Below are 14,661 nucleotides of genomic sequence, written 5' to 3'. Positions count from 1 at the left end.
ATTTATTTCTAATTTCTGTGGGGTTTTGTTGTGATTTGAACATCTGAGCTTATGATTTGGCCTGCTCCAGACTCAGAGGTCTGTTCAGAGAGCAACCAACTGCTTCAGTAGTGCTTATTAAAATATGTGGAGTTTATTTTCCTTCTGCCCATCACCATTCAGTGTTTATTTTTTTCTCTTTCAGGTGTCTGGGGCAGTGCATTTTCAATATTATTTAACAGAGTCCTTGGTGTCTCCAATTCTCAGAATAAAGGGCCCACCATGGAAGAAGAATTAGGTACTATTAGTAAATAATTCCACTATACAGAGCAATTACTAGCAAGATTCTCCCTCTGTGGAAGGATGGCACTGCCTGTAGTCATTTAAGAATGTGGAATTAATTACCTTTAATTGCTGGCACTGCTGGATGCTGCTGAGGCAGGGAAAGAGCATTGGGAATGTTGTTTCCTTTCTTTCATTTTTGTTTCTGGTCACTCAGAGCTGCTGAAAGTCACATGAATCTATCCAGCTCTTTTCTGGTAGTTAATAGAATCTTCTCTTCATGTTGTTATGTGATTTTTGAGAGCAGAAGCTGACAAGTATTTAATAGTTACTCATGTAGTCTTTTGACACTGGGGTATTGAAGGGTTTAGCAAAATGCACCTGAATTTCCTCACCTCTGGGTTGTTAAATTTCTCCATTCTAACCACAGCCTGTTGGTTATCTGGTCCTTTGCTTGCAAATTGAGTGGTTTTGGTTTCACTCCTGGTAGAGAAATGACAAGGTGACTGTAAAGAAAGAGTTGTGGCTTGGTTTGGATGGAATTAATTGAGTTTTATCTGAGAATGTAGTTAATGATAAAAGGCTTTTCATACTTTTGCTTCCTGTTGAAAAAACAGCATTACAGGGGAAGATCTGACCAATAAATAAATTGTCCTAGACAGCCAGAGCTTTCTGAAGAGCAAGAAGAGCAAATGTAGATTGAGATAGTTTTTAAATAATAACCTCTGTCTGCCTCCTAATGGATGGAATTCAGCTACTTGCTAATCTCTTCTTTGTGGATGAGAATGAGACCAGGTAAATCCAGGTTCCAATTTCTGATACAGCTCCTGAGGGTTAACACCTCCTCATGGAGGATCCCTGTCAACAACTGTGATCATGGAAAAGTTTGGTTTTGAAAGATAGTGAGACACAGAATGTTATTTATCATCTGTGACTCATTTCACATATCATTTAAAAAATACTCTTTGAAGTGGGATCAGGTGTGAAAATATTTATGTGACTTGAACCACAGTCTGGAGCAGAGCTGGAGATGTCCCAGTGCCACCTGGGCACCACAGTAACATTTTCCTAGTTCAGTTGGAGCTACTGAGAGGACAGAAGCGAAACATCTACATTTTAATGAAGGTGAATAAAGTGTGTCAGGTATGCAGACGGGAGTGGGAGGTACTGCTTTAGGGTTGCATCTTCTTTTCCAGGCTAAAAACTGCAGGCTGAATCCAATACCTGCTGCTCACATTCTAATGTCCACAGCAGACCCAGTCTTCTTCAGATGTATTTTCTGTTACAAAGACTGAGAATTTTATGACTCAGATTGTTCTGAAATTCTTAACTGTTCTGCCAGTTAAACCCCAGCAGTTTAAAGGAATTTATATTTCTTTCAACAGAAAATATTAGGCTAAAGCACCTTGTGAGCAATGACAGTTCAGACAGTGAAGATGAGTCACAGCATCCAAAAGGTAAGGATATGCTCAGATTTCATTTCATTGTTTCCTTTTTCCATCAGCTTTTGTGTGGCTCAGCAAAATAGAGAACAGGAGACCCCAGGAGGTACTGGGCTTCTCTTCATGTCTCCTGATTCTCTCAGCTGTCTGGAATTCCACATACATCCCAAAATATGGGGTTTGCTGGGCCAGAGTTCCTCAGAAGTCTGTTTCCAGCAGACTGCTGAGCTCAGAGGCACCTTGGAATTGCTGCCAGCCCCCTAAACCAACACTGTTCATTGTTTTCAAGGGTTTAGTGATCAAATATTTACCTGGGAATGGTTTAATGTGCGTTTCCATCATTCACAAGTGTCTTCTAGCACCTTTACAAATGACATCTGATACAGGAAATTCCTCATGCATGGCACAGTGTTTGTAACAGTGCCCAAATCCAGGTGCCCAGAAGAGGCACAGCCACAAAAGGAATGTTGGGCAGTGGGAAGAAAAGATTCTGTTGACAATTACCTCTAAGAACCTAAAGCACCTGGAGATTTCTGGTGCCTTAGTCAGCTTTCAGTATTTGATTATATTTTTGAGGTGATTTTCACCTGCAAAAATGGAGTTTTATTTCTAGCAAGTGGAGCAAAGTTGAGAATGCAGCTGTTTGTGATTTCAGGATCTACAGAAGAAAAGACAATCCTGTATGGGGAGACAGGGAATTGTGTCATTAGCTCAGCTCAGTGATTGCTTCTTCAGCTCCCGCTATGTGTAAAACCATAGGTGGTACCAGATTTTGTGTTTATTTGTGGGTTTCCTGTTTAAACACTACAGCCAGCACCAAACACATTTCTCTCCTAGTTTGTAGCCATAGTGAACAACCAACAAATCTGGGATTGTAAACACTTGGAAATCCTTCTCACTTCCATAGAATGTTATTGGACAGATGTTGGACTTCTCTGATGCTTGTTTTCTCTCTACTTATGTAAAACTCAGCTCCTTTAAACCCTGGCTTAAAGAGGCTTTAAAAGTTTAAAAGCTCAATTTAATGTATCAAGCTTGAGCCTGAATTATTTTCTTATCCAAAACACCCTCAAAAACTCAAGTATTGGCAGGTAAATGAATGGAGGGTGGTGCCTGTCCAGCTCATTTTTACTGTGAGAGCTTCAACTGTAGACATCTAAGTCTGGATCTTTCATTGTATTCTTTAGTTAATTAAAGCCAGATATTAATTGTAGTCTACAGTTTACTATAATGATAATTTCAGGTATTTTACAATTCCCATGCTACAGCATTATCCTTTATGCTGATTAACTCTGCTTTCCTGAGCAAAGCTGGATTTCTAACAGGCAGGAGAGATGGAGAAGGCTGTCATTGCACATCCAGATGAATTTATGTCTACATCAAGTATGGATCTTATCAGCTCAGGTCTATCCCTGAGCTTACAGAGAAAGCCATGCTCTGGTCATCTAACGTTCCCAGTTATTTTCCTGATGGACGCATCCACACTATTGGGGTGTAGATGAAACGTTTCACTGGGCTGTGAAGTTGAAAGGATGAATTCTCTGCACTTCTCTGAAATCATTGTTTCAAAACTCCATCATCCAGCCCCCGGCTCATTGAAAGAACTTTTGTATTTTGGTAGCTCCTTTGTTTTATAGCCACTGCAATGGTGGGGTTACACTGCTGGGTGTTTCCATTTTTGTGTGCAGGCACGGAGGGCGCCGAGGCCAAGCAGGAGAGCCAGGGGAGGCTGCAGGAGAGCAGCCAGGAGAGCTGGGTGCAGCGCATGCTGATGGCCCTGGTGGGGGACAGCGCCCTGTTCAACACGCGCGAGGGCCGCGCTGGCAAGGTGCACAACTTCATGCTGGGGCTCAACCTCAACAGCTGCTACCCCCTGTCCCCTCTGGCAGAGCTGCTCACCCAGGAGTCCCTGGAGGAGGAGGAGCCGGCAGCAGTGGCAGGTCAGTTCCCAGAACACTAACTATGGTTATTCATGAAGGCAGAGGCAGCGCGTTCCCAGTGTGGTAATGTCACACCGGGAGGGCCACAACAGCTCCGTGGGTATTGTCCAGCAGTGGAGCTTGTGAGGGGACTGGGAAGCTCAAAGGGCACCATATGGTGACTTCTGTCTTCTCCCTGCCCTGTCCCTCGGCACAGCTTGTGGGACAGGGCAGGGAGGGACAGTGGCTCTTGGTTTGGCAGAAAAGAACCAAACTGCTTTTGTGCATGGTGCCCTTTGTTACATCTGCTTTCTCACTGTCTTGGCCTTCTCCAAAGGGTATCCAGGTTGTTCCTTGGCTCTTGTTGATGCTAAGCCTGGTGGTGGAAGTGAAACCTTTCCTTGTTCTTCGGCAGGACTTCCCTGTTGCAAAACCTTTGTAGCTCATCTGCTTTGTGTTTTGAAAAACCCCTGGAGGTAACACACTTCTTCACTTGTAGGATCACAGAATCAGTGAATTTTGGAAGGGACCCACCAGGATTATGGAGTTTGACCCCTGTCCCTGCCCAGACACCCCAACAATCCCACCCTGTGCATCCCTGGCAGCATTGTCCAAACCCTCCTGGAGCTCTGGCAGCCTTGGGGCTGTGCCCATTCCCTGGGGAGCCTGGGCAGTGCCCAGCACCCTCTGGGGAAGAGCCTTTCCCTGAGCTTCAGCCTGACCCTGCCCTGGCACTGATAGACTCTTACTTTGCTGCCATCGTGTTCTTCCCAGTGTAACCCCGACAAACTCTCCCATTCCAGGGTCCCTGATGTGCAGGTGCATCCATGTTTCATATTGGCTTAAACAAGAATGCTGATAGAGAATAAGAATTTCAGAAAAGTAGGAATTTGCAAAAGAAGTTCATAGTTTTCCCTCACTCCGTGAGGGATGTAGTGTGTGGAACAGTAGCTGTGAAGAATTATTGTGCTTGGTTAGGATTTTGGAGCCTTTGCTTTAGTGTTCACTGCAATCTGCTCAGTGAAAGGCAAATTTCTCAGTGTTCTTCTGGCACTGGAAGTGTCCAAGCCCAGGCTGGAGAGGGCTTGGAGCAACCTGGGATAGTGGAAGGTGTCCCTGCCCATGGTAGGGGGTTTCCCTGAGTGATCTTCAAGGTCCTTTCCAACCCATGTTTCTGTGATCCATCAAGCAAATAACCACTACACCTCTCTGAAGGGGGTGTCCCTCCAGGCTGTTCCTCCCAGCACAGCCCAACCAACTGTCCCTGGTGACAGCACCATTCTCCTCAGCCCTCATTTCTTATGCAGAGGAAGGAGATTGTCCCAACTGCTCGTTAAGCAACAGTAAATACCTGATGTCATTTAAAAGCTTAAGTAGCAGCCGTGCTCTAATGTGTATTTGTTAATGTAACAAATCCCTTGCAGGGCTTGAAGAGTAATTTCCATCTGGACTCCAGTTTCTAAATATTTCTGTCATCTCAGTAGTGTTTACAACTGGGTAGTCTTAATATTTATAGTACTTGGAAAAGAGGCAGGAAAGTGGGTAGGAAATTTATGGTTGGAAAAAATGACAGTTGATGAGAATTTTGCATAATTAAGACACGTGGATAGTCTTCAGAATCAATTGTCAGCTTCCTGGGATTTGATTTAGATGGAAATAAAATGCTGGTTTGACAGAACTCTGCACCTCTGACACAATTACTTTGGAGTGCCTGAAACTTCTGTGGGTTAAAATGGGAAAAGTTTGACATGACTGCAGTTTTTTGCTGTTAGCCAAAGCCCACATTCATAAACCTGCAGTTACAACTCAGATCTGACAGCTGTGAGTGGTTGCAATATTGTAGTCAAAAATAGTTAAAAACCCCTTGAAATGTCAGTAGTTAATATAAAATGTAATCGTTCAGTAGTGTGATGAGCATATCCACATTGTAATGCTGTGAATTTTTCTAATATATGGAAGAGCTGAGGAGCCCAGAGGTGCAGAGGGAAAGGAGACTGTGGTGTAAAATTTAAATCCTTACATTACTGTGGCACTGGATGCATTTAAACTGTGCACATTTATTCCTAGCACTGGCAGTTTACCTGTCAGCTTGAGTGCAGAGGGAAGTCTGTATTGCTTTAAGACTTACTCTCCTTTATTGCCATACACTCCAAAGGAGAAATAAGTGAATCAAAAAGGATATCAATAATAGTTTCCATCTCCAGCTGTCCCAAACCCTCTGCAGAGGATGAACTGTGGCTGACCTTGGGCAGTCTTACAGTCATTACTGAATTTAGGGTGTGCAGTGCCTGCAGCAGAGATCCCAGCTGCTTGGTCTGGAAGTAAAACCTTTGGCTTTGTTTTTCCACAGATTCTATTTGTGGAAATCATGCTAAACATTTTCTTATTTCATCAGGAGTGATTTCATTGTGAACTCTGAGTTGTTCTGTTTCTTTTCTTGATGTTACAACACACTTGAACAATTTGAGAAAATGCCAAGTGCATAACAATGGGGAAAAATAACCCCTAATCCCTGCTTCCTTATTTCAGTATTTATGGAAACAGTTGTAGTGGATGGACGTCAGTAGCAAGTGCCCTTCTGATCTGCCCTCCTCCCACTGGAGCTGCCATCTGTGGCAAATTTGGTCTCTAGGTGTGCCCTCTTTATTCCTAACAAATATCTCTCTGTGAATCCCATTGCTGGGAAGCTGACAGGACTTAGCTGGCTAAACATGGAGCTGGGCTGCTAAACACAGACCCACAGAGTTGTTAAAGCTGGAAAAAGCCTTTAAGATCATCAAGTCCAACCATTAACCCAGCACTGCCACTAAACTCTGTCCCCAAGTGCCACATCCTCTCATTTTCTCTCACTTTGCTGTTTGAGGGACTGGAAGGTGCTGGTAATAGGAATGCATCTTTCCTAAAAGGCTGAAAATTCATGTCCCAGACTCTGGGATTCTATGAAGACTGTGATTACCAAAACCCATTTATATGGCTGTTATAAATTTATTGACAGCATGAAGACATTTTCTCCTTTCAAATATAGTAAGATTATTTTGATAAATTTGATTTATCAAAAAGGGTCATGAGGGCTGTAAGCAATAGGATCCATCTTACTCTTTAGTGTTGGGAGGAAGTTTGTGTGGCAGTAATAAAACTCCCATCACAAACACTGTTATAGCTAATGCTGTTCTTGATTAAAGGACCTTTCAAATTCAATTTTTGTAACATAAGAAAAGATGAAACAGGAACAAAAATATTTTTGCAATTTCTTAGAAGTTCTAGTGAGAACAAGGGTTAATTTGTGTTTGACTTGTTTAAACAAGAAGAGGAAAAACAAATTGGTCTACGTGTGATAAAGGGAACTGTAGTCAGTGTGGATTTTTTCCTGTTTTTTAAGTTGTGATGAATTTGATAAATACTGATACATTTTCATTCATTTATGCTCATTCATGATTATGAAATATATCTAAAGTAAGTCCTAAAATAAATTTATAAACACACTTAGCCCTTTAGCAATAGGCAATGATTTAAAAGTGTTCTCTCCTTTAGAAATCAAGGCAAATAGTGAGAAATGGTGCCTTATTATTTAGGAAAGGATCCTCTTCTAAACAACAGCAGAAATAAAAAAGAAAATAATCTGTTTTAAGATTTTGTTTGGTCCTCACAACATACTGCTTCTGAAATAGAGTAAGAGTAAGAATTATTTTTTATAGATTTTCTTTGCTTCAAAAATACCCTTTTATTTCCCAGATTACTATCATTGTCAATAAGTAGGTACCAGGACATTCAATTATAGCAGAAATAATTATATTTTTACATTTTTCTATCCAGCATTCCTTACATTACACTGCCCTCTACAGATATGAGAAATAGATTTTTTGTTAAAAAGCAAAACCATGCACTGGGAATATTTGTAAGGTCCGGAACAAGAAAAGACTGTCAGGGGAAAAGTTTTTAAGTACAGCAGGGATAGTTTAGTAGTGTCCAGAGACCTGGACAACTGTGAAGACACTCAGGGAAAATGGATTGGGTTTTCCTGAGCTGTACCTGAGGCAATGTTGGGGTTAGAGGGAAACATCATCAGGTTGGGCTTAGAGAAAAGAGTGGTGGATACCACACTGGGACAGCACCAGCAGGAAACGGCTGACAGGGAATTCTGTCCAGTGCCTGAATTATGGATATGGGTCACTATTTCTCTTTGTTCCTGCTGGAGTGGTGAGAGTGAGGTCATCAAGTCTGGTGCAGGTTGGAAAACAAGACCTGATAGTCCCAATTTAATGAGCAGAAGCAGGCACAGACAAGTGTCACAGGAGGGCAGAGCCACATTGAGGATTTTTGGGTAAATTTGGGAGAGCTGCAAAGGATGTGGGGTTGGGAGGGAACCTGGGAGAATAGGTTTGGGCCAGGCAGCTGTTCCAGGGCTCTGCACTCTCCAAAGAAAGAAGTTCTTCCTTGTGTTGAGGTGGAGCTTGTTGTGTTTCAGTTTATGGCCATTGCTCCTCATCCTGTCACTGGCACCACTGAACAGAGTCTGGGACCATCCTCTGACACCCCCATATGTCTCTTGACATCCCACACACCTTTTCCTTTGTGTATGGATTGTTTGGGATGATGGAGTGAAGGTGGGAGGGCTGGGATCAAACCTGGGTGTTTATCCCCTTTGCTTCACCCCCTCTGGGTCTACCTAATGAACTTCCTGAGGGCCCTTCCAGTTCTGGCTTTTCATCTCATTCTCCAGTTTTCAAGAGTTTTAGTTACACTTGAATTCATGGTGTGTTTACCTGGGATACACTGTGCAGTTCAAACTCCATGCTGTCCCCAGAATCTGGGGAGACCTCATCAGAACCTCAGTTATTAACTCAGATGTCCCTTCTTGGTTTGGATTTTCTATGTTCCATGCAGATCCTGACGAGTTTGAGAGGATCTATGAGCCCCTGGATGTGAAGAGCAAGAAGATCCACATTGTGGACAGTGGGCTGACCTTTAACCTGCCCTACCCGCTCATCCTAAGGCCCCAGAGAGGCGTGGATCTCATCATCTCCTTTGATTTCTCAGCCAGGCCAAGTGATTCCAGCCCTCCTTTCAAAGTAAGTGACACAGGCCCCTCCTTTCTTGCATTCAGGGGTTTGAGGTGACTCAGTTCTATTCCACATGGTCCCAGAAAAGCCTTGGTGCTGTTGTATCTGCAGCTTTGGAATATTTCTTTCCACGTCAAGGCAGAATATTGCCCTGTACCTCAGTTCCTGTTTACATGCCTTCTGTGAGGCAACTGGCACAAAGAGGGATCATGAACTTGCCTTGAAGCAGGAGCTTGGTTGTTTTTATGCAAGTTTTGCTTTGGCACTGATTGCAGAGTTTTATTTTCTGTCAGAATTAAACAATTAAGTCATTTTCCCTACCATACTCTCCCTCCACCCAGCTGCTCTCCTTTGTGTGCTGTGATGTAAATGGATGGTTTCGTGTCAGCATCTTGCAGAAATGTCTCATCTCAGGATTGCTAAATAAATAACCTTTTGGAATCAGGGCTAACTGTTCATTTACATCTCACCAGGATAATCCTGGTTTAAAATCCATCTTAAATTCATCCATGTTAAATTCATCCAGACCAGAGCAAAACGGCAACAAGAAAACAGAGAGTAAGTGCCATGGCTGTTTTCTGCAGCAGGTGTGGAAAGCACAGCTGTCAGTCTGTACCACCTGCACATCCACACAGCTCCAGCTGGTCCCAAAGCCTTTACATGGATCATTTTTGGTAGCTGCTACAGAACAAGCAGCTCTTCAGAGACTGCTGTGAGGTTCTTAGTTTGTGCTGTGGTTTAGTGGGTGTGGTGGGATTTGGTTGATCTGTGTGATCTTGGAGATCTTTTCCAACTCTAATGATTCTACCATCCTCGGAAAAGAGGCATATTTTGTTTCAAACCCAAATGGATTTTTAAAATAATTTTTAAGGGAACTCACTTTTAAGAGAACTCAAACACTCCTGTTTGAAAAACAGCTGGCATTCCTTGTTGCTTTACAGACAAATTTTAGTTACAACAAATGGAGAATTCTTTTCCTTCAGCTGCTATGGAGTGACAAAACTCCCAAAACAGCATTAGAAAGCAACAGCAGTAGGAAAATGAGCTTGAGATCAGTGCTGCCAACTGCAAAGCAAAATTAAAGGAGAATAAAAAGGAGAAATTCCTGTAATCTCCAGGTCTCTTGGGGCTACTGGGGAGAATAGAGCACTGAGAAGACTTCCTAGTGTTTGAGTTCCTTTGTTTTTCCTTAAATGACTGAATCCCAGAGTCTGTTTTTTCCTTTAATATTCTGTTTGCATAAGAATGTATCTCCTTTGTTTGTCAAGAATGTTTGCCCCAGCAGCTAAATTTGCTGACACAGCACTGCCCTTGCCTCTGAAACATCTTTTTCCTTCCTTTTTTAACATTCCACAGGTGGAGCCCATGCAAAAGGCTGTAAATGGTCACCCCTGCTACCCTTAGCATTCTGTCATTGTCAGCTGCAATTTTCTGGGTTGTTTTGGGGAACATGGAGAGATTAATGAGCACTCAAGTGGTATTCTGAAGGTTTTTCTCTAAACCATAATTTTCAAAATGCAAAAAATCCCTTAACATGATAAAAAATGGTGGGAAAACTAGATGGTGCCTCAGGTTTTCCAGAACCTCTCTTGAAGGGAATTGTTTCTGGAGCACAAGTGGGTGTGTGCTGAGGCAGACACAGGTGTATTCCTGAGGCAGAGGACAAGAACAGGAACCAGTTCTGTCCCATTGGTGCATTGCAAAGAGCAAATGCCACTTCAGAAATGGGCCTGTATCTATGGTAGCACTCTAATATTTTACTCAATGACTCGAGCCTTGGTTTACCATTTTACACCCACTATCTCTTAATCTCTTGCGTATCAAAACAGCCGTCCAAAAAAGGGTTCTATTTCATTGAAAACCAAGATTAAAGATGTTTAACCTTCCCTCTCCTCCCTCTCACACACCCTCATTACATGCTTTTGAGTCATTATTTACAAATTATCTTGTTTACTGGGTTGTCATGAGGAAAAAGAAGCCTGTTCTCCAGAGCTCTTCACACGGTGTGCTTTGAGAGGCCCCTGAGTGTGGGAGTTAATTCTGAGTGCAACAATGTGTGGCAATGTGTACAACAAGTGTTTAGGAGCTCTCAGTGGTTGCCACAGCACTGGTGCTGCTTTGCAAAGTAAAATTATGGATGTCTTTTCCCTCACTGTCAGCTCTGTAAATTCACCCCCAGGTTTCTGGGGCAGACCACGTTCCTTCCTGTGACTCATGTGGCAGGTGGCTGAGCCAGGGCAGGGTGAGTGAGGTGTTCACTTGGTCCTGCTGAGATCCACTTGATTAATCCTGAAAACCACAGAGTGGTTTGGGCTGGAAGGGACATTAACCTCATCCCACCCCACACCTTCCACTAGCCCAGATTTGCTCCAAGCCCCATCCAGCCTGGCCTTGAATGCTCGCAGGAATCCAGGGGCAGCCACAGCTGCTCTGGGCACCCTGTGCCAGGGCCTCACCACCCTCACAGGGAACAATTCCTTCCCAATATCCCAGCTAAACCTACTCTCTGCCAGTGGGATGCCATTCCCTGTGTCCTGTCACTCCATCCCTTGGAAATTGTCTCTCTCCATGGTTCCTATCAGCTCCTTCAGGCACTGGAAGGCCACAGTGAGGTGTCCCCAAAGGTTCTCCTCTCCAGGCTGTACAATCCCAGCTGTCCTTGTCTTTTCTCCCAGCAGAGCTGCTCCATCCCTCTGACCATCCTGGGGCCTCCTCTGTCCTTCCTGTGTTGGAGATCTAATAATTTATGGATTACATTAACCACCCCACACGATCCCTGTCTCTGCAAACCTCCTGACTTTGCAGTGGAAGCTTTTCTGCCACCTGAGTCTTTCTCCTCTTTCCAGGAAAAGAAAGAGTCAATGCTGCATAATTTAAACATTTTCCTCTTTCCAGGAGATCCTGCTGGCTGAAAAATGGGCCAAAATGAACAAGCTTCCTTTTCCCAAGATAGACCCCAATGTGTTTGACAGGGAGGGCATGAAGGAGTGCTATGTTTTCAAACCCAAGGACACCTCCTCAGAGAAGGACTGTCCAACCATCATCCACTTTGTGCTGGCCAACATCGACTTCAGGAAGTACAAAGCTCCAGGTGAGCTCACAATTCCTGATGCTGAATCCACCTGTTCCTCTGGAATCACTCGGTGGTTATGTACTAGGAATGTTTTACCTCTGAAACAACTCAGAGCAGCTTTGTCTGCAGTTCTTAGGGAATTAATTCAAAGGAGCCATTAAAAATAAGGTAATAAATCCTCAGCCCTAACATTTGGATGGAATTTTTGTATTTGTCCTGTGCAGGTGTTCCCAGAGAAACACAAGAAGAGAAGGATTTTGCAGATTTTGATATTTTTGATGATCCAGACACACCTTTCTCTACCTTCAACTTCCAGTATCCCAACGAGGCTTTCAAGAGGCTCCATGACCTCATGGAGTTCAACACCCTCAATAACATGGATGTGAGTATGGGGGGTTAAAGGGGCTGGATTGTTACAGGGGGAAGTGGGTGATATGAGGAAAGCCCTAAATCTGCCCTTCTGAAGGTGCAGGGCATTGCCTCAGTGTTTGCCTGATTTTCTCATTCGGTTCATGCCTTGGTTTTGCCATTTTACCATCCCAGTCCATTCAGGATAACTGAGCAAAGGGCAGTGTTAAAGATGTAAACATGATGTGCAGGACTTTACACTCAGGGGTTTTTTTGTCTAATTGGACAAAAAGGACACTGGAAGTTTCCTCTGAAGGAAATTTCTTTCTCGGCTAACTCAGTAATAATTATTTGTAATTGATAGTTGTTGAGACATGACATCATGATCCCAACATCTGTGGACTGACAAGTGTAATGATCATCCCAGATAAAGATACAGGGGTTTTAATCAATACAGTGAAGAAAACTTGTTACATCAGCTCAAAGGATTTAAAAGTGAAGTTTTAATCTTTCTCAACATAATAATTACTCTCTACATCCTTGAAATATGGATTTTCTCAATGTTTGGATTTACCTTTCTGAGTTTCACTGTGGCTTTTTTAAATACCGTGTGTTTTTGTGTGACTTCTTTGGTGTTAGTGGTATCCCTCATATTCTTACTAACCACATTAAAACCAGTATTTTATACACTCAAGAAATATTATTTGTGCTAAAACTCATCGATCCCTCTGCTCAGTGATGGAGGGGAGCTAAAAGTTGGAGCAGCAGCTGTTAATGGGAGAAAGGGCTGTTCCTGTCCATTTCAAAAGTGTTCAAATTGAGCTTTGCTGCTGGCTGCAGGTGATCAAGGAGGCGATGGTGGAGAGCATCGAGTACAGGAAGCAGAACCCCTCGCGCTGCTCCGTGTCCCTCAGCAGCGTGGAGGCCAGGAGGTTCTTCAACAAGAGCAACCTCAACAACAACAACCACACGTAGAGGCTGTGCCCGGCCCTGCCCTGCCCAGAAGCTGCTCCGGCCTTTGGAACTGCAGGCAGAAGGACTTGAGTGGAGCATCCCTGCTCCTCACAGGGCTGTGCGACACTCCTGAGAACGTCTTCTTGTGAATGCATTTTGTACTGCTTTTTTGAGAGCTGAAAACATTTCAGTGGGCTGAGATCCTTGTTATTAAAACTGTGGATCATTGGGTTCAGTGTCTTTGTGTTTTCTTATAGAATTGGAAACACTGGTTTCTTTTGGGGAGGTAACTGATTTTTAATTGGTGTAAACTGGGCGTAGCTTGAAGGGTAAGATGGAATTAAAAAAAAAATTGAAATCCACTTTACTGCTATATGAGAATGTCTGTACCACTCAACAAAAAACGAAACCTCTGATACTTTCTTTTTCTTATTTGATCCTCAAAATTACATTGCTTTAACTCCTGAGCTACTGGCAGCCATAGGTTAAATTATTGTCAGTTTGTGTATTTCTGACCTGAATGTTTTTTCATAAATTGACAGTGATTTTGCATTTGAGCATGATTAAAATAACACATTTCTGCAAAGGGACAGTGGCAATGTTTACTGGGGATTGGTAGAACGTGCCCAGGTAAGAAAGTGAAGCCTTAAGAGCTATTTTAAAAATATATTCTTAGTACTTTGATTAATGAAAGACTGCGTAGACAGAGATTATTTTAGTACCATCTCAACCAGTATTGCTGTAACTGTAAATGCACAGAAAATGCAGCTGCACCTCTGAAATCTTTAATTGCTAAAGTCAGAAAATCCCTGGGAAGGGGAATAATTACAATGCATTTCTTTAACAGCCACTATACCAAAGAATTGTGGAATGGTTGGGGGTGGAAGGGACCTTAAAGTAGATCTCATTCCACTCTCTGCCATGGGCAGGGACATCTCCCACTAGTCTAGGTTGGTCCAAGTCTACATGCAAAGTTCTGTGGTTAAATAACATTTCCTGTATTGATCAATAGGTTTTATTTCTGTTTGAGTTAGTGCATGTTTAAAATCAACAGAGAAAATAAAAGTAACTTATCTTATTGCTGCATAATTTAAACATTTGCCATAAATTCTGGAATACAGAAAGGAACTGGTACCATTATAATATTGTAATATTTTCTTTAAAATGTCATCTTTCCTTTTGGTAATGTAATATTTGTGTTTTTTATTTTATAATATTTACCTACTCTGTTTCATGGAAGAGTTTTATCATGCTTTATACAGTTTATATTATCACAGTGTTACCAGATGATAAAAAATAAAACTATATTTGTCACCTGCTGTTTTCAGACAGTTTTATTTTGATAATTTGTGGGCTATTTTCAGTTTTTTGTGAAGATATGTGGAGCAGCTCGATGGTGAGGGGCAGCTCACAAGACTGACAGTGCACGGGATAAGTCTTTGCTACCTTTAATCTTGGATTCCTTATAAAGCAGGGAAGTTCCTTAAACATTATTAAAAATAATGTAGAAGGAGAATAATAATGCAGGAAAACCCCTCTTCTGACATACAATGTGACACCAACCACACAGAGTTTCCCCATACCTAGAAATGTAATCCTTTGTT

General features: G+C 42.6%; 1 protein-coding gene across 4 annotated transcripts in view; it reads left to right on the top strand.

The window, feature by feature from the left end:
- The window catches only part of PLA2G4A (phospholipase A2 group IVA), a 68,365-nt gene extending 53,989 nt beyond the window's left edge, over window positions 1–14,376 (top strand). For all 4 annotated transcript variants that reach the window (XM_064720350.1, XM_064720352.1, XM_064720353.1 and 1 more), the window contains exons 13-19: window positions 185–277; window positions 1,647–1,718; window positions 3,392–3,643; window positions 8,507–8,691; window positions 11,578–11,773; window positions 11,980–12,137; window positions 12,944–14,376. In XM_064720350.1, coding sequence (XP_064576420.1) covers window positions 185–277; window positions 1,647–1,718; window positions 3,392–3,643; window positions 8,507–8,691; window positions 11,578–11,773; window positions 11,980–12,137; window positions 12,944–13,078 — 1,091 coding nt within the window. In that variant the 3' untranslated portion in view covers window positions 13,079–14,376. The remainder of the gene's footprint in view (window positions 1–184; window positions 278–1,646; window positions 1,719–3,391; window positions 3,644–8,506; window positions 8,692–11,577; window positions 11,774–11,979; window positions 12,138–12,943) is intronic.
- The last annotated feature ends 285 nt before the right edge of the window (window positions 14,377–14,661 follow it).

The sequence above is a fragment of the Zonotrichia leucophrys genome, chromosome 8 (genome assembly GCF_028769735.1).
Source record: "Zonotrichia leucophrys gambelii isolate GWCS_2022_RI chromosome 8, RI_Zleu_2.0, whole genome shotgun sequence".
NCBI classification, from domain to species: domain Eukaryota; kingdom Metazoa; phylum Chordata; class Aves; order Passeriformes; family Passerellidae; genus Zonotrichia; species Zonotrichia leucophrys.
The sequence above is the reverse complement of the archived record's forward strand: the minus strand, read 5'-3'. Positions and strand labels throughout refer to the sequence as shown.